The sequence below is a fragment of the Mus caroli genome, unplaced genomic scaffold (assembly GCF_978045245.1).
Source record: "Mus caroli unplaced genomic scaffold, Mus_caroli_1 scaffold_1, whole genome shotgun sequence".
Lineage (NCBI taxonomy): Eukaryota > Metazoa > Chordata > Mammalia > Rodentia > Muridae > Mus > Mus caroli.
Genome location: NW_028227256.1, coordinates 31,645,431 through 31,662,450, shown reverse-complemented (window position 1 = coordinate 31,662,450; position 17,020 = coordinate 31,645,431). Strand labels below are relative to the sequence as shown.

At 47.7% G+C, this 17,020-nt stretch overlaps 1 protein-coding gene and 1 pseudogene across 3 annotated transcripts in view; both read right to left on the bottom strand.

The window, feature by feature from the left end:
- Arhgef4 (Rho guanine nucleotide exchange factor 4) overlaps positions 1–17,020 on the bottom strand; it is a 138,113-nt gene that overhangs the window by 60,077 nt on the left and 61,016 nt on the right. For 2 of the 3 annotated variants that reach the window (XM_021176437.3, XM_029475175.2), the window contains one exon: positions 6,158–6,284. In XM_021176437.3, the coding sequence (XP_021032096.1) occupies positions 6,158–6,284 (127 nt within the window). Of the gene's footprint in view, positions 1–648; positions 1,034–6,157; positions 6,285–17,020 lie in introns of those variants that run through there. The other variant, XM_029475179.2, reaches the window with a different exon arrangement.
- Positions 11,569–11,914, bottom strand: LOC110307049 (alpha-endosulfine pseudogene; annotated as a pseudogene).

Genomic DNA, 17,020 nt, shown 5'->3' with positions numbered 1-17,020 from the left:
AACAGCCACGATCTTTCTTCACAGTACTCTTTGCTGAGCGCTTCAACACCAACACCGAAATAGAAAGAAACCAACCCAACAATTAGCCAAGGATACATGGATGATCACCACCCATTAAGTCGCTCCTGACTTTCTCACTCCAAACTCTTCCTCACTGTCGGTACCCAGAATTCCGTTCTTCATGTACACCGGGAGCACTAGGGGGCACACAGTACAGGGAGACCAAAGAGAATCCCATCTGGAGAAACTTCACTCTTGTTGCAGAGCACCCAGGTTGGGCTCCTCCGTCTGAGGCTCAGACACACACACTCCCCAGCCTGGGGTTGGGGTGAGGGGGGCTGCCCACACAGAAAGGGGACAAGAGGCTGCAGACAGTCAAGAAGGGGTCTAGAGGAACCAACTTCCAGTCTCACTTTAACCCCGTTGGGTAGCTGCAGCAGGGATGTTGCAAACAAGTAGCCCCCTGGTAATTAGCTGGTCTGAGAAGGGACAGGTAGGTGGTCGGGAAGCTCTAGGCAAAAGGCGGCAGAAGGGCAAGCGGGGGTGGGGGGAGAAGGGAGGTCAGGAGATGGGAGGGAAAGCTGCGAAGGGCGAGAGGAGGCTGCGGTGAGGCCAGGGGGTGCGCGGGAGAGCAGGTGGTGCCCTTACCCGCGGAGGCCGAGCGCAGGCTCTCCAGGCTCCGGGAGCGCGACGGGGCGCCGCGCATGCCCGCAGCGCGGCCACTGCACACCACGCCGCTGCTGTCCGAGTCGGAACCGGGGGACACCCCGGTGCTGCTGCTGCTGCTTGTGCCCAGATCGCCGCTGGTAGGGCCACTGGACTCGCTGGGGCAGCGCGGCGCCCCGGGGCAAGCAGCTCCGAGCTCCAGCCACAGGCCGGCGGGGTCGCCAGCAGCATCCCCGCCGCACTGCCGTAGCTCCGGGTCCCCCGACATCGCGGTGCTCCTCTGAGCGGGCTCGCCGCGGGGCCCCCGGTGCGGGCGCGGGACCCCGTCTGGACACTGCCGGGCGGCCACCCGGCAGGGCGCAGAGCGCGTGGGCCCCGCTGCGGGTCGCCGGCCGGGCGGCGCGCTCTCGCCCGCGCGCACGCAGACCTGGGGCGCGGACGCGGGCCCCGGGCCGCCCTGAGTCCTCACCGCGGCCGCTGCCATCTGCGCGCGGGCATCAGGGAGAAGAATGCGCCCTGCTGCGGAGCGGGCGAGCGAGCGCGAGGGACGATCGCTCCTCAAGGGCTAAGACACCCCCCCCCCCGCCAAATGCAATCAAAGGGTCCCCGCAGGTAACACCTAGGACGCCCCCCAGCCCCGCAGCCACCCACGCTGGCCTGGGGGCGCGCTCGCCTGGGTGCGCCCTCGTGCACAGGTGAGCGGTGACCGCGGCCCTCTTGACCTCATTGGTGCCACGAACGAACGGACCCTTTAAAACATAGTGTCACGGAAAAAATAGTTTGACCACAAGGAATCAAAGTTCAGTGACAAACAAAAAACGGGGACGCTGTCAGGTGACACGGAGCCAAGAGTTACTTGTCCTTTCTGAGAGGGATGTCAGTTGCTTTTTCCCAGACACTCTAGGGCCTTGTTCTTGGAATATACCTGAAGGATGGCGATAAGGAATTACAAAATCAGAGGCAAGATGATGGGGGCATTGGCCTCACCGAGAGGTGTGAGGGGAAGTCTTGACAGAAAGAAGCTGACCCTCCCACTTCCTCCTAGCAACAGTACTCTGTGTTCTTGTAATTCTGCTCAAGACTGCTACAGACATTTCAGATGAGAACGACACTGGGCAAGGCAGAAGAGCATGCTCTCGTCCTTGCATCCGGAGAGCTTATTTCTTGAGGCCACCTCCATCCCTAATTGGCATGTGCACTTGGCTCTGCATCACCAGGAACCCTGTATGTTCACAGATCCCAGCCCCTGTGCCCTAAACACTCAGCTGACAGCCTCCAGGGCATTAAGTTAATTGCAGTGTCGGATTTCACTTGATGGAGCTAGGAGGGTGTCTTAGCCACTCCCCTAGTCTATTTTACTCATTTTAGGCTGTGGGGAGAGTTCATACTCTTCCTGGTCCCTTTATATTCAGCTGCCATAAGAAGAAGAAGAAGAGAGCCTGTCTTCATTCTTTCCTGACCTCGAGAAGAGCAGTTGTCTCCTTTTCCTGCTTCCTGGATTCAGTCTGTCTGCAGGGGGATCGGTTACCATCTGTAGTTCTCCTAGGTTGTCCTCTGGAGAGTTCTCTGCTGCCACCTTGAGACACTCTTCCTCCATGTTGCCTCCATGTGTACCTCCTGAGTGACAGTCGAGGTTGGTTGGTTCTCTGTTGCTCTACCGTGTGTGGAAGGGCAGCTTCCAGAGAGCTTCTAGCTTCCCACAGAGTTGCCAGAGGGTGCTTGAGAATATAGATCACATCAGGTCGGTCTCCTGCACCACTTTTCCCAAGGGTTCTTTTGACACCCTAGATGACTCCTAAAACCTACACGTTCTGGCTGGACTGGATTCTGTGCCACCCCCACTCCAACCCCATCCTCACCATTCCTGTCCTGACTCAGCCTAGTGGCTACCTTACTCGTCTTGCCTCTGGGTTTCTGCACATACTGGCTTGCTCTGCTCTCTGCAGGCTATGGAACTTGTTCCTCAACCTTCACATATGGTGCATATCCTTCCTCGGGAAGATGATATTTATTTCGTTCCAGAACTTGCTTCCACTAGTTGGTCATTCCCTGTTTATTCCTTTTCTGAGCGGAGGCTATGACACCTTACCCCATAGCATTCCTAGACTGTGCACGGCTTTGGCCACAGGCTCCATGTTCCATGAGTGGCTGTGGAGGGATGAATGGCATCTGGAGCTGGGTAAATGCCCAGCTAGGTAGGAGAAGGAGAGCTCTGCTCTTTCGGGCCAAGACTTTGAGGAGACGGAAGTGTACTCGGGAGCTTATGGTGTCAGGGTTGCATGTCAGTTAACAGCAAGGGAGCTCCATTGGCCGTCAAGAAGAATGTGCACAAGGCAGATGTTGGAGGGAATATTCCATGCGGGTCTCTTAAGTCATGTGACCAATGGCACAGATTAATTCTGAAGCTCCTTGGCTGACTTTCTTGTCTGGATGACCCATCAATTGATGAGAGGTTGAGTATGGAGGCTGTATCTGGAGCTACTGGTCCATGCGTGTGCAACGGTGTTTGTTTTTATGAAACTGCACCAGTGTGTGCAGGTAGTGTACAGCTGTGTACAGATACTTACAACGTAACATCTTGACTGATGGACCCCTTTTGTAATATGTGACGATGACCTCTGTCTCTTCTGACGACTTTTGGTTTGGTTCCTGCTATGTCAGATATAAATTTAGATACTCCTGCTCATTTTCTGTGTTATTGCTATTAGCCAATAAGTTAATGGTGGGGAAGAAGGAGCAAATGGCAGTTTCACCTACTAAGGCCAAGGAGATGGCACAGTCAAGAACGTGCTTTCCGTGCAAGCCGGAGGATCTGAGTTCAATCCCCAGCACATACACAAAGCTGGGTGTCATGGCATGTGTTTGAAGTGTCAGACTAGGTAACTAGGCATTGACAAGTAGTTCCCTGGTTCTTATTGGCCAGCTAGACTTAAGTGGTGACTTCCAGATTTCAGAGAGGAACCCAGGCTCTAAATACAAGGTGATCAGTAGACTAGAAATGATATTTGAGGTTGACTTCCACATATATGGGTTCTTGTATCCACATGCACATGCATAAGCGTGCACACACATGGACATACTCACACAGATAAATGCACGTGAGTGCACACACACACACACACACACAAAGATTTTGGAGAGACAACTGCGAGAAAGAGTAGCTTTTCTCTCCAGATAATCCACACTCCTAGATGACTCTTACAAACTCAAAGCTTCATAATCTGCAGTTATTTCAAACCATTGTTTGAATTCATCAGCAGATACAGTCACACAGAATAAAAACAAAATTAAGCTTCTGTGATGTGGGTTCCTATCTTGAGCACACACCAAAATAATAATTGTTCAGGTTGGAGAAATGCCTCAGCACCGGATGCTCTTCCAGAGGACCCCTGACTGGATTCTCAGCATCCACGTGGCATCTCCCAACTGTCTTTAACTCGCGTCTCAGGGGATCCAACACCCTCTTCTGGCCCTCAACAGCACCAGGCATACACATTGTGCTCAGACATACATGCAGGCAAATAAGCCATCCTCATAAACATAAACAAATTCATTAAAAATAACAATCAATGAGGAAGACACCAATGGTGATGCTACACTCTCTGTTGGGTCAGAATCTTGATATACACCCCGTTTCTCTCTATGGCGTACGTTGGTCACCAAGGAGTGGTCATTCCAGTGACTTCGTCTCACTGTTAATGTGGGAGACTCTTGGGACTCAGTAGTAGCTCAGCTTAGCTTTCTTTTCTTGCCTTGGCTATCATTGCTCCAACTCTGGCTTTTCTGCCTTCCTAACCAGATACCATTTAACCCCTTTATCTCTTCCCTTCTCAGTTCCAGGAGAGCTATTTCCTTACCTTACCTTTGCCCCTGGTCTTACCTATATGCAATGGTGCTTGTTTGAGGTTCCCTGCCCTCGTGGGACTCACAATCCCTGGCTTGCTCTGTAACGTTTATAATACTACTTTCCAGTGCCTCCTGGAGCTTGCAGGTTTCCATCTATTCATTGTTTTTTCAATTTTCAAATCCATCTGCTCCTTTGACAGACAGGTTTGTTCCCTCTCTTGCTTAGGGCTCACCAAGTGGGCTACGCTGGCTGGCCAGTGAACCCCACTGTCTCTTCTTCCCACGGTCAGGAGGATTACAAGTGTGTGTAACCACATCTGGCTGTTGACCTGGGATCTAGGGACCGAGTTCGGGTCTTCGCGCTTACGTTCCGAGTACTGACTGTACTAGCTACATAGCTGCTGCCTTCCATGGTTTTCTAAGCAATTCCATAACTTATCTTGGGGATCATAAGGGAAAATGGCTTTTCCTCGAACACCATTATTTTATCATGTAGCACATACTCTCTTGTAGTTTTGCTTTTTATGAGGTTGTGTTCATAGCCTCCACGTCATGATGTAGTCTTGGCAGGCCCATTTGCGGACAGAAAGCCCGATGGTTGCCAGGGACTAGCACCCAGCACACATACCCTGGATTTTGAGCTCAAGACCTGAGCCTGTTCTACACTTGCCTCTTCAGCCATCCACCAGCAAATGCTACTTCCAGGGTTCACTGCCCATCACCCTCAATGGCCTTGACTAATGGCCTGGGTGCCCCCTCCACAACCTGGCAAAAGGAAATGTTTTGTTTTCTCAAGTGATTCGGTGTGTTTTAAACTCTGTCTCAGGCTCTGCCCTAGTTGAGCTGTCTTACAAACCTGCCTCCCTGGCAGCCAGCTGAAAGCTTTCGATCTATCACACACAACACACACCTGCTTAGGACTACTGAATCTGTCCATCTGCCAAGAGTCTGGCAGCATCTCTCAGCACCCAGCCCCTGTCCCAGATACGGTTAAGGAAGAGATTGGCCCTGGCTCATATGGAGCCCTCTCTCTGCCCTTCTGGCATGATTCAGCTCCTTTGTAGGTGAGTGTGTGCTGTGATGCTCCTTACTGTAATTCTGGGAAATGAACCAAGAGACTGCTGATGTAAAACTCGAGGAAGGCAGGCACCCATGGCTAGGGCTGAGACAGCAGGGTACCTGGGTGCTTTCTCTACAAATGTTTACTGCAGACTACTCATCAACCATGCGGCATGGAATTCCCTTCCTCTGAGACCTGTAAGAAGGGACCCTTACTCTGCCACACAGGCATGAGCTCTTGCCATAGCCCCCGCCATGCTGACCTTTCCTGAAGTTAATAACTCTTCTGATTGATAAATATCTTACTCAAAAGAACAATTTGTCTGTGTTCCTCTTGAAGCCAGACCTGAGACCTTTCATAGCCTGGCCAGAGGACACAGTCATCACAGCAGCATCTGCCCAGTGTTGCCCCTGCCCCTTCTTTGGGTACCAGGTGGTCCTTAATAGTTGAAGGAATGAGACCACTGTCAAAGTCTCTCACCTTTGGGCTGCTTCTCCCTGACAAGCAGGCGTAGCTTTCACCAGACTCACCCCTGTCCTTAACAGCACACCCAGAAATATGGCAAGAGAAAGGCACAGAGCTCACCAGTGTCAGACGTGGGCTCTGGCCAGCCTGTGTGGTCCAGTCCCATTGGGGCACTCTGGGAGAGCAGATGGCTTCTTCTAGGAAGGTGCGGAGACTCTGGAGAGGTGACGGTTGTCTTCCTCCAGCACTGGGGTAGGAGGCAAGAGGCAGAAGGCAAATGAAGAGACAGACCACAGGCCATTGGTAACAATTCCTAGCTTATCCAGTTGCCCAGATTCGTGAGCAGAGTCTACAACCAAAACAGACACGATTCCAAGAAGGACTGTTTATACTGAAACCCATGAGGGAGGTGACTCCCGGAGTCTGCAGTGTGTGAGAACAGATCTACATCGCTGGTGGGACAGGTTGCTTTCATTTATGTGGAGTAAGAACTGTAGAGGTGTGGCAGAAACCACCCCTACAAGCCAGTCACTCAGACAGCCTTGTATTTCCTCTGAAAGAAACCATGATCATTTTACTGAACACATATTCTTTGGGGGATATAAAATGCAATTCATGGGACTGGGGAGATGGCTCGCCTGCAGACCTGGTCTGACATAAGGAACACCCAGTCATGGCCAGGAAAAAAAAATGTGGTTTGAACTTAATTGGGTCAGTTACCAGAACAAGACCAGAGTCCCCTAGGATAATGCTTGTGGCATTGACTGCCAACCTCCTTGAAGACAAATCTCTGGACGTATCAATGAAGGATTTTCTAAATTGGGGTCATGGAGTTGGGAAGAATCACCCTAACCTACAGGGTACTACCCTGTAGGTAGTGCCATCCTCTGGTTTGGGGCCCGTTCTGAATCAGAAGGAGGAAGCAAGCTAAACATGTATCTCTCTCCACTTCTTCTCCGTGAGCATAACATGACCTTAAACTCCTGTTACCGTCTGCCACCCTCCATGAACTTCCCCTCAGACTCTAAACTGAAACAGATTCTTCTCTCTTAAGTTGCTTTTATCAGGCATTGGGTCACAGCAGTTCTAGAGAATAATAAAAATCCTAGTGCCAAACACTGTCAAGATGAGTGACTAACACTATGAAAGTCAGTGTGGCTGTTCCTCGGGAAGCTAGGAAAAGCTCTACCTCGAGCTCCAGATATTCTACTCTTGGGCATCTCCTCAAAGGGCTCTACATCCTACCACAGAGACCCTTGCTCATCCATGTTCACTGCTGCTCTATTCCAACAGCCAGAAGTTGGAAACAGCCTGGATGTCTGTCACCAGATAATGAGAATGTAGCTCATTTACACAATGGAATATTACTCCACTGCTTAAAAATGAATCACAAAATTCTCATGCAAAAGGATGGAGCTTGAAAAATCATCCCAGGTGAAGTAACCCAGACCTCCCAAAAATGAATATGTTTGGGCTTTTTTTTTTTTTTTCTAATTATGGTTTCCGATTTTGAGTTTTTATGGTGTGTGTGTGTGTGTGTGTGTGTGTGTATTTCTTATGCTTTTCTTGTTTGTTTTTAGTCTGTTCCTTTTGTTTTATCCTTGTTTTGTTTTGGTTTTAAATTTATTTACATGATATTTTAGGAGAGAGAGAAACACCACGTGGAGTCAGAAGGGTAGGGAGGATCTGAGAGGATGAAAGGCGAGGAGAAACTATGATCAGGATAGATTTTTATTGTAAAATAACTATTTTCAATAAGAAGTAAAAAAGAACATCTCTCTCTCTCTTTCTCTCTCTCTCTCTCTCTTTCTCTCTCTCTCTCTCACACACACACACACACACACACTCGAGAAGTAACGGCTAAAACTTTCCCAGATGGGATAAAACCATTGACACACAAACATGACATTCAGAAAAGCTCAGATCGGAAGGCCCTGGTCTGCCAGGTCCAGGGGGCACTGTAAACTAACAGCTTTGAAGATGTATTGGTTTATGAGTTAATGTTTATGTGTGCGTGCATGTGTGAGTTTATATGCATGCAGGTGCCTGAATAATCCAGAAGAGGTCATCGGATGTCCTGAAACTGAACTTACAGATGGTTGTTTGAGTCCTAACATGGATGCTGGGAACCAAACCTGGGTCCTCTGCAAAGGCAGCCAGTGCTCTTAACCTCTGAGTCATTTCTCCAGGCCCCAAACAAGCAGCTTGGAAAACTAAAGACAAAAACCTGCAAGCAGCTAGAGGCTGACCAAGCAACAAGCGCCCCAATGAAGGCAAAGTTTTCCTGGCGGGCAGGCTAACTAACTGCCTTTATAAATGAGTCTTGGGGCATGTCTCCCGACTCTGCTTCCTCTCCTGCATGAAAATGGGCTCCCGGAGGATACTTCATCTCCAGCATCAGCTCTGTGTATTCCTTCATCTTTACTTTCCAGACCTGTCTATTTGAATGAACCAGAGGCACCTTCAAGTCAATGAACGCAAAGCTGAATTTCAATTCTAATCCTGCCCCCACATCCCAGGTACAAGATGTTGTCCCTTCAAGATCTGTTGAAGTTCTGAGGCCTCCCTGCTGTCAAGAACAGAGCTGTCGGGGGAGACGAGGTCAGCAGAATAGAGTCCTCTTGGCTGAATCCAGATCCCTATGAGAAGAGGCTCAGAGAGATAATCACAGGATAACAATGCCATGGGGATTCAGCTACCCACAACCCACAAGGTGACTCTCACAGGAGCCCAACTACACTGACAGGCAGAACCTTGCTGTCTGTAGGGAGAGAGAGAAAAGCTCTTGGTGACACTGCAGGCCACTCACATATGTTGCAGTGGAAAAGACTGGGGTTCAAAGGGAGAGCTAAAATAGCCAAATCTAGAACACTGTAGTTGGGTATGAGGTAACCAAGCTACAGAGGAGAGAAGGGATGAGGTTCTGAGCCAGTGACATGAGGCTGGCTGGCCCCACTGAAGCCCTTGAGGAACACATGTAAAGTACTACTGCCCTTTATTTTCCTGTCTACCAAAAAATGTTTCATGTTTGTTTGATAGAATCATGGAGAACAAGGAAAAACTAGTATTTTCGAGGCAGGGTCTCTTCTTGTAGCACTGGCTGTCCTGAAACTCTATGTAGAACAGACTGGCCTAAGACCCACCAGAGATCCACCAGCCTCTGCCACCCCAAGTGATGGGATTAAAGGTGGATGCCACTATACTTGGCTGAAAATAACCACAATTCTTTAGACATTATATAACTGGAAATTTCAGGAGAAGGGGACAGGATACTTATCTGGGGCCATGCACGGCTATGGTCACTGGCATGGAGTTCAAGTCAGCCCAGTAGTGAGGCAGTGACTGGGTAGAAGACTTGGCCAGAGCAGGAGTCTTTATAACTTGGATTTAATGCAGTGCATTTGGGTTTTGAGATGACCCATGTTTGCTAAGAAGCAGATGGTAAATATGCAGTGGATCATGGCTCTTCATAAGACTAACAGTTTGGTTTTCTTATTCCTCTGGTGTGTGTGTGTGTGTGTGTGTGTGTTGTGTGTTGAACACAGGACCTCCTGCATGCTATGCAAATGCTCTACCACCAAGCTATAACCCAAGCCTTCTTTTTACTTTGTATTTTTACTCAGAGTTTCACTAAGTTGCCAAGGTTGGCTTTGAAGTTACCTAAAGCCTAGGCTAGCCCTAATCCATCAATCTTTCTGCCTTAGCCTTCTGAGTCACTGAGATTACAAAACAAATGGATTTCCCCATTCCTCCTGCTCCTTCCTAAAATCCAGACTCATAGTGACACCAATCCAGAAGACACAAACTGACCAGTAGAGAAGAGATCCAAGGGAACAAGTACAGAATCCAAGACCAGAGAGGAAAACAACATACAAAATTATATGTACATTCAAATATAGAATGACAAGACATATCTGTGTAAAACATGGCTGGGACATGGAGGGTTCCACACAACAGTCCCCTTATCCCCTCCCCACGTGCACTTTAGATTAAGGATGGCAGTATGAGGCAATGGGAACAAGGTATTATAAAATGTTAAACGATTACAAATGAGTCAAGGATTTGGGAGGCCGGAGAGGGGTTCACCTCTCTCTCTCCCTTCCCCACTCATCTTCTCCTCCCTAATCTGTGTGGCGGCCTAGAACTAAGAATACAATTACCCCTTCCCCGGGCACGCACATCCGTAAGCCTGCTGGTCATAATAATGCACACTGGAGTCTGTGAGATAAGAGGGTGAAGAGAGCCTGCAGCGCCTTGCTCTTTTGAGTGGTTCTTAGCCTGGCTCTCCCTGCCATTAACTTATGAGTGGCATTCAGTAAGATCCTGGCTAAACCGGTAATAACTAGATTAAAGATGCTGGCAACCAAAGCTACCTTGTCGTGCATTTCTTCATCAGTCGGCACAGACTAGACCTGGGCAAGTGAGCCCTAGAAAGATTTCCCTGTCTTTCTTCCCCCATCCCTTTCCACAGCCCCCACTGCAGAGAATCCATTGCCAAGAACCTGCTGCTACAGCTGGGCAGTCATAATAAACCTTCAAGCCCTTTTCTCTCTCTCCTTTTTTTCCCCTTGCTCCCTAATGATATACCTAGCATCTGATTACATCCGAAGCAGCCTCCACATGGGCACGACTGAACCTGTTTCCTTAGGCCCACCCACACTGCTGCCAGGGCAGCTTTGTAGCAGCTAGGTTCTAACTGGGGCCCAGAAAAGAAAGAGCGTGGAGTCAAAAAATTTCCTTGGTTATTTTCTTCAGCTCCACTCCATACCCCAGGAAGATATATATATATATATATATATATATATATATATATATATATATATATATATATATATATAGTGTGTGTGTGTATGTATGTGTTTGTGTGTGTGTGTGTGTATATATATATATATATATGTGAAGACATATGTATATATATGAAGACCACTCACACACACACACACACACACACACACACACACACACACAAGACTCTGTTGCTTTGGTGTATGACCTTCAAACTCCACACTTTCTCTTTCTAAGGCGGTTTTCTAGTTTTACAGAATGGAGGCTTGGCCATGAGGCCCTCCTCACTTTTAGTTTGATGATGAGCAACATGTTATAGCAGGGATAGGATTTTTGAGTCAGAGGTATCTTATACATGTTTCATTCTGTTTCAGAATCCAGAGAAGCTAAATGACCCTACTAAATCTATACCTCAGTACCCCTAAGAAGGAGAGGAACTAGAACCCAAACACTTTGACTCCTAAGGCAATGCTCTTCAACATACTAGAAGACAGAAAGCATCCTTTTTTTTTTTTCATGAATAATGTCCATTAAGCCTTACATCCCTCCATAATCAGGACAAACTGTTAGAGGTTGTTGGCAAAGGAGGTTATCATGGGCACTGCAGGCAAGCAAACTTGCTTTTTTTTTCTCTCCTTTTTTTTTTTCCTGAAATTAAAAAATGTTTTCCTAGTCCCTCATGACATAAACATAGAGCACAATGGTCCAAGAACAAAACACACTCAGAAACAGTGAATACATCTCCTTCATTCTAGCCTTGGCGGAAGAGAGGGCTCAGGGTACCCTGCAAGCTTGCTGGTGGCCAGTGAAGACTTCCTCTGGGGCAGATTCTATGGGTTGGGGATGTGCCACCAGTCACCATGTTCTTCGCTGGTCCTGGGTTTGGCAGCTGCCCCTCCTTCATGGCTTTGACCATGATGCAGTCTCCTTCGTGGGGTTTCTTCATGGGGGAGTCGGGACCTCCAGACTTTTGTCCTACGCCTGTAGCTCTGCCTCCTTAGCTCTCTCGGGAAGGATATCTCCTTTTTCCTGTGAGGCCTGCTTCTTCTTGCTAGTCTTCTCTGCAGGGTTCCCCTGTTGTTTCTAGGCCATGCAGGACCCGGTCTCTGGAGTTTAGGGTCCAGGAAGTCAGCTGAGAAGGGGAGTGGGATAGGATGTGGGGATAACCTTAGCTGCTGCCTCCATTCTTGTCACTATGGATGCTCTGTACCGGTTGTCTTTCCTCTTAGTCTTGTTTCGACTGCAGCTAATGTCAACAGACCGTCTAACAATGTAGCTAATTTCAACAGAGCAGGATAGCTTCTAAGGAGACTATTTTTCTCAGGAGACCATTCCAGACCACTCCAGAGACAAGGAGCTAAATAACGATGTAACCAAGAATGGCTTCGTTTTCTTCTTCTTTTTTTTTTAGTAGATGTGAAGAACAAAGAATGCTCAGTACAATTATCAGCACTCAGACATCTGCAAGGTCAGAGGGGAGTGACCCCTACCAAAAGACTATAGAAAGCAGACAGTCAAGGTCAATAACTAATAAAGTCAGAGTCAGAGATGGGCAGAGTTGGGTTCCAATCAGATCTAACTGGGTGAACAGCTTAGGGGCATGATCTTGATGGTATCCCTGGTTGGGGATGTGGGCCCTCTGTTTGCTTGGCCCATGAGAATTAACCAGTCTCAGAGTTTCTGCCTTGGCTGTATAAAAGGCCTCAGGCAAAGAAATTCAGTAGTCATCTCCATCTCCCTTCCTGGGAGTCCCATTCAGTTTTCCTTAATGACTCAACCGGACTCAGTTTTCACTTTCTGTGACTGTCCTGAATAAAGCCTGCTTCCGCTTAGCATCCATACTGGCTGGTTTTGTGTGTCAACTTGACACAAGCTAAAGACATCAGAGAGGAAGGAGCCTCTGTTGAGAAAATGCCTCCATGAGATCCAGCTGTAAGGCATTTTCTCAAGGTGGTGGGCTCAGTCCATGGTGGCTGGACTATGATCTGGAAGTATAAACTGAATTAATCCTTTCCTCCCTTTTTTTGTCATGATGTTTTCATTGAAGCGATAGAAAACCTACCTAAGATGGCTTACTCCCTTGAGAATCCACACCCCTTAATCTCCATTGGTGTTAGACAGTGAACTTAAAGCCACTGTCTTAGGTCAACCTTTGATAACCTACAGTATTCAGCATCCTAGATCCTAAGGTCACACACAGCTGTGCTATGAAAGGATTCCCCTCATACTAAAAGACCTGGTCTCACTGATATTCTGACTTCGGGGCTTCCAGCCTCCAGAGATGTCTGTCTGCTGTGGTTTGAATATGAATGCCCCTCCCCGCCCCCACCCCCACGGGTTCAAAGGTTTGAATGCTTAGTCCTGGTTGGACAGTTTGAAAGGATTGCAAAGTGTGGCCTTGATGGAGGTGTGTCCCTGAGGGTAGGCACATGCCAGCCCCTCCCTCTCCCTCCCTCTGCTTTGCCTGCTGCCTCTGGATCAGTATCTAAAACTCTCTGCTACTGTTTTCCAGTGCTGGGCCTGCCTGTTTCCTGCCTTGATGATCATGGACTAACCCTCTGAAACTGTAGCAAGACCCCAGTTAAATGCTTTTTAATAAAAGTTGCCTTGGTCAAGGTATCTCTTCACAGTCTGTTGTTGGGAAGCCACACATTCCTAGGGTGCCATTGTGAGGTCTGATGACATCATGATGACATCATGATGACATCAGGTCCTGTCTTCCCTATCCCACCAAATGATGTCATTCATCTTCTCCGCTGACACATACACAGAACATGTCCTAGGACACATTAGGCTCTTCCTACCACTCAGTCATCAATAATGATCAAGTTCCGAAGGACAGTCATCAAATTCCAGATGGAGATCTTTGAAATACATCTGTGCTCTTCTCTGAGAGAGGCTGTCTCATGTGGTGGTTAAAGCGTGGACTGGGAATACAAACTTCCTTGGTCTAAATTTTGTCAGGGTCTTTTATTACTAGGGTTAAACAGCCATTTCCTCCACTGAAACACTCTTGCCCGAGCAACTTAGAAAGTGTGAACAAGTTCTCATCAGTTATGAGAGCATTCCTGTAACGTGTGGCTCCTTCTGTTTTCTCGTGTGTGTGTGTGTGTGTGTGTGTGTGTGTGTGTATGTGTGCATGCTGTGTGTGTGTATGCTGTATGTCTGTGCGTCTATATGTGTATGCTGTGTGTGTTTGTACACTGTGTGTCTATGTCAGAATATGTATGTGTGTTTGTGTATGTGTGTGTGAGTATATGTGCATGCGTGTGCATGGACAGTCGAGTGCATGTTTGCACAGGTGCACATAAGCATGCGTATGTGCACCTGTGCATGGAGGCCAGAGGTTGACATTCCTCTCTCCCTCGTCACTTTATTTGTTGAGATAACATTGCTTTACTGATCCTAGAGCTCGCAGATTGGCTCAACTAGCTAGCTAGCCACTTCCCAGATCGACTGTCCCAGCCGTGTATGGCCACACCTGGCTTTTAACGTGGGTGCACTTTACCCACTGAACCATCTCCCCAGCTCCGTGGAAAAGGCTAATTAAAAGCAAAGTTAATAAGTGAACTGTAACTGAATGGGACAGGTTTCTGTCCATCTATAGCGGGGGCCCTGACTTAGGATATTCCACTTTAGAACGCTGTGAAAGGGCTGGTGATAGGCAGTACAGTGCCCTCTGGTGGTCACAGGAGAACAGACGCCCCAGCATTCCCTGCTGCCTTAAGTCTAGGCTTAGTTGTATTTGTAGGGATGAGGAGCTATATCCGATGACCCTATCTAAGTCAAGAATTGCCACCATTCCCAAAGTCCCTGACATCTTCCAGAAGGTTCTGGCCTCCAGCTTAATTATCACGTTTATAGCAGTGGGCTATAAGGTCAAACACTGAATCCCTAAATACTGAGCTGTTGCTTTGAGCAGGGGAAAAGAGCAAGAGACCAGTGAGTTTCTGCTTTTACTCTGGGGAGGGCATGCTGGGCCTTGTGAACACCAAGCACCCTCCACTGTGAGGCACAGTATCCCCGGCCCTGGCAACAGCTTTGTAGTCAAGATGCTATTGCCTTATCTGGGTTCATTTGTAAACATCCTTCTTAAACAAACCGACATCATCAACACTGAAGTCTGAATATTCCACATAACTGTTGTCCAATGCAATTATTACTGTTTTTTTTTTTTTTTTTGGTTTTTCGAGACAGGGTTTCTCTGTATAGCCCTGGCTGTCCCAGAACTCACTTTGTAGTCCAGGCTGGCCTCAAACTCAGAAATCCGCCTGCCTCTGCCTCCCAAGTGCTGGGATTAAAGGTGTGCACCACCACCCGGCTTATTACTCGGATTTTTATTTAAAATTTTAATCTATATTCTCAGTTTTACCTGTTCTTTCCATCACATAATGGAGTGGAAACCTTAATGTAAAAATGCACCATCACCTTGGGAATCTGAAAAATATCTATTTGGTTTCTTTTCTCACACAGATTTTTGCCTTGGACTTACACCTAAAATAAATTTTAAAGTGAGGCTGGAGAGATGGCTCAGTGGTTAAGTACACACAATGCTCTCACAGAGGACCCGAGTTCACGTCCCAGTACCCACCTCAGGTGGTCCCCAAACGTTTGTAAATCCAGCTTCGTGGACCTGACACCCATTTCTGAACTACAAGGGCACCTGCAGCGCGCGCGCGCACACACACACACACACACACACACACACACACGCACACACACACGCACACAGGCACATGCACGCACATGCACACACACACACCACAATACAAATTCTTTTAAAATAGTTTAAAATATGTATGTAGAGGTTATTCTTGCTTGCTTCTGTGTGGCATAACGTGGTATCAGAGGGTTTTGTCAACACTGAAGGTGGAACCCTTGCATACACTGGGTGAGCGCTCCACTTCTAATCTTCTTCCCTGTCCTGTGTTTCTTGGCAGAGTCTCCCTGTTAGCGCAGCCTGGCCTCAAACTTATGACCCTCCTGCTCAGTCTCCTGCATGCCGGTATGAACCATCACACCCAGGGTGACGTGATTTTGAACAGAATACAAGATGATTAAATCAAGCTAATTAACTCATCTATCACCTCAAATATTTGACATTTTCTATGGGAAGAATATTGGGATTTATTTGTTCAGTGAGTAAATTGTATGGGATCGAGGCTGGTCAGATGGCTCAGCAGGCAAAGGCACTCGCTGCTGAGCCAGAGAGAGTTGAGTCCCGCAAGTTGTCATCCACCTCCAAGTGCGTACGTTCGCACATGCCTGCACATACTAAGTAATGACAAAAAAAATAAAAGCAATGTATGGCCTCCAGTTATTCACTCTGCTGAGCGAGAGCTATAAAAATAAAATGTATTCCTTCCATGTAACAGGCGCTGGCCCTTTGATTATTCTCTTTCTGGCCTCTCCAGCCCCTGCCTCCCTGGTAATCATTCTAGTCTCAGCCTCTGTGACTTCAGAGTGTGTGAGCAGTATGACGTCATGTCTGTGAGAAGACGTGATATTTGTCCTTTGTGTCTGACAGATTTCACATCTAATCCTGTTCTCCAATGCAATCCCTGGTTCTCAGGACACAAACGGCTTTCCTTTTAGAACAACATTCCATCACATTAATAAGCCACACTTTCTGTATGTGTTGGTGGACTTCAATTTCCATATCGTGGCTACCGTGAATAATACTGCTGTGGTGAATGACGGTCTGCACATGTCTCCTCAAGGCGCTGATTTCAAGTCTTTGGGTAAATACTAGGAGGTGGGGGAGGAGCCAGCCCATATGATAGTTCTATTTTCACGATGGCTGTCCTAAATACAAGTTTTCTCTAACTGTGGACACTGTGTTTTCTTCACAGCTTCGACAGCACCTGTTACCTTTCTACAACAACAAAACAAAACAGAAAACAGCTCTTGTCAGCGAGCTCCTGGAGATCCATCTATCTCTGCGTCCACACAGCTGGAGTACAAACATGTCACCAAGCCTGTTTTATTTTTTCAAATGTGACTTTGGGGGATTGAACTCAGGTCCTTAAGCAATTTGCTTTCTGAGATATCCCCGTGGCCCCAAGCCTTTTGTCTTTATATATTGATTTATATCAGGCACACATGAGGCTAACTAACACATAGGATCATAGTAATCACTTTCTGTGACTTGGGTGACCAAGGGTGACAGTTCTCAGTGCAGGACAGAGTCAGGAAATG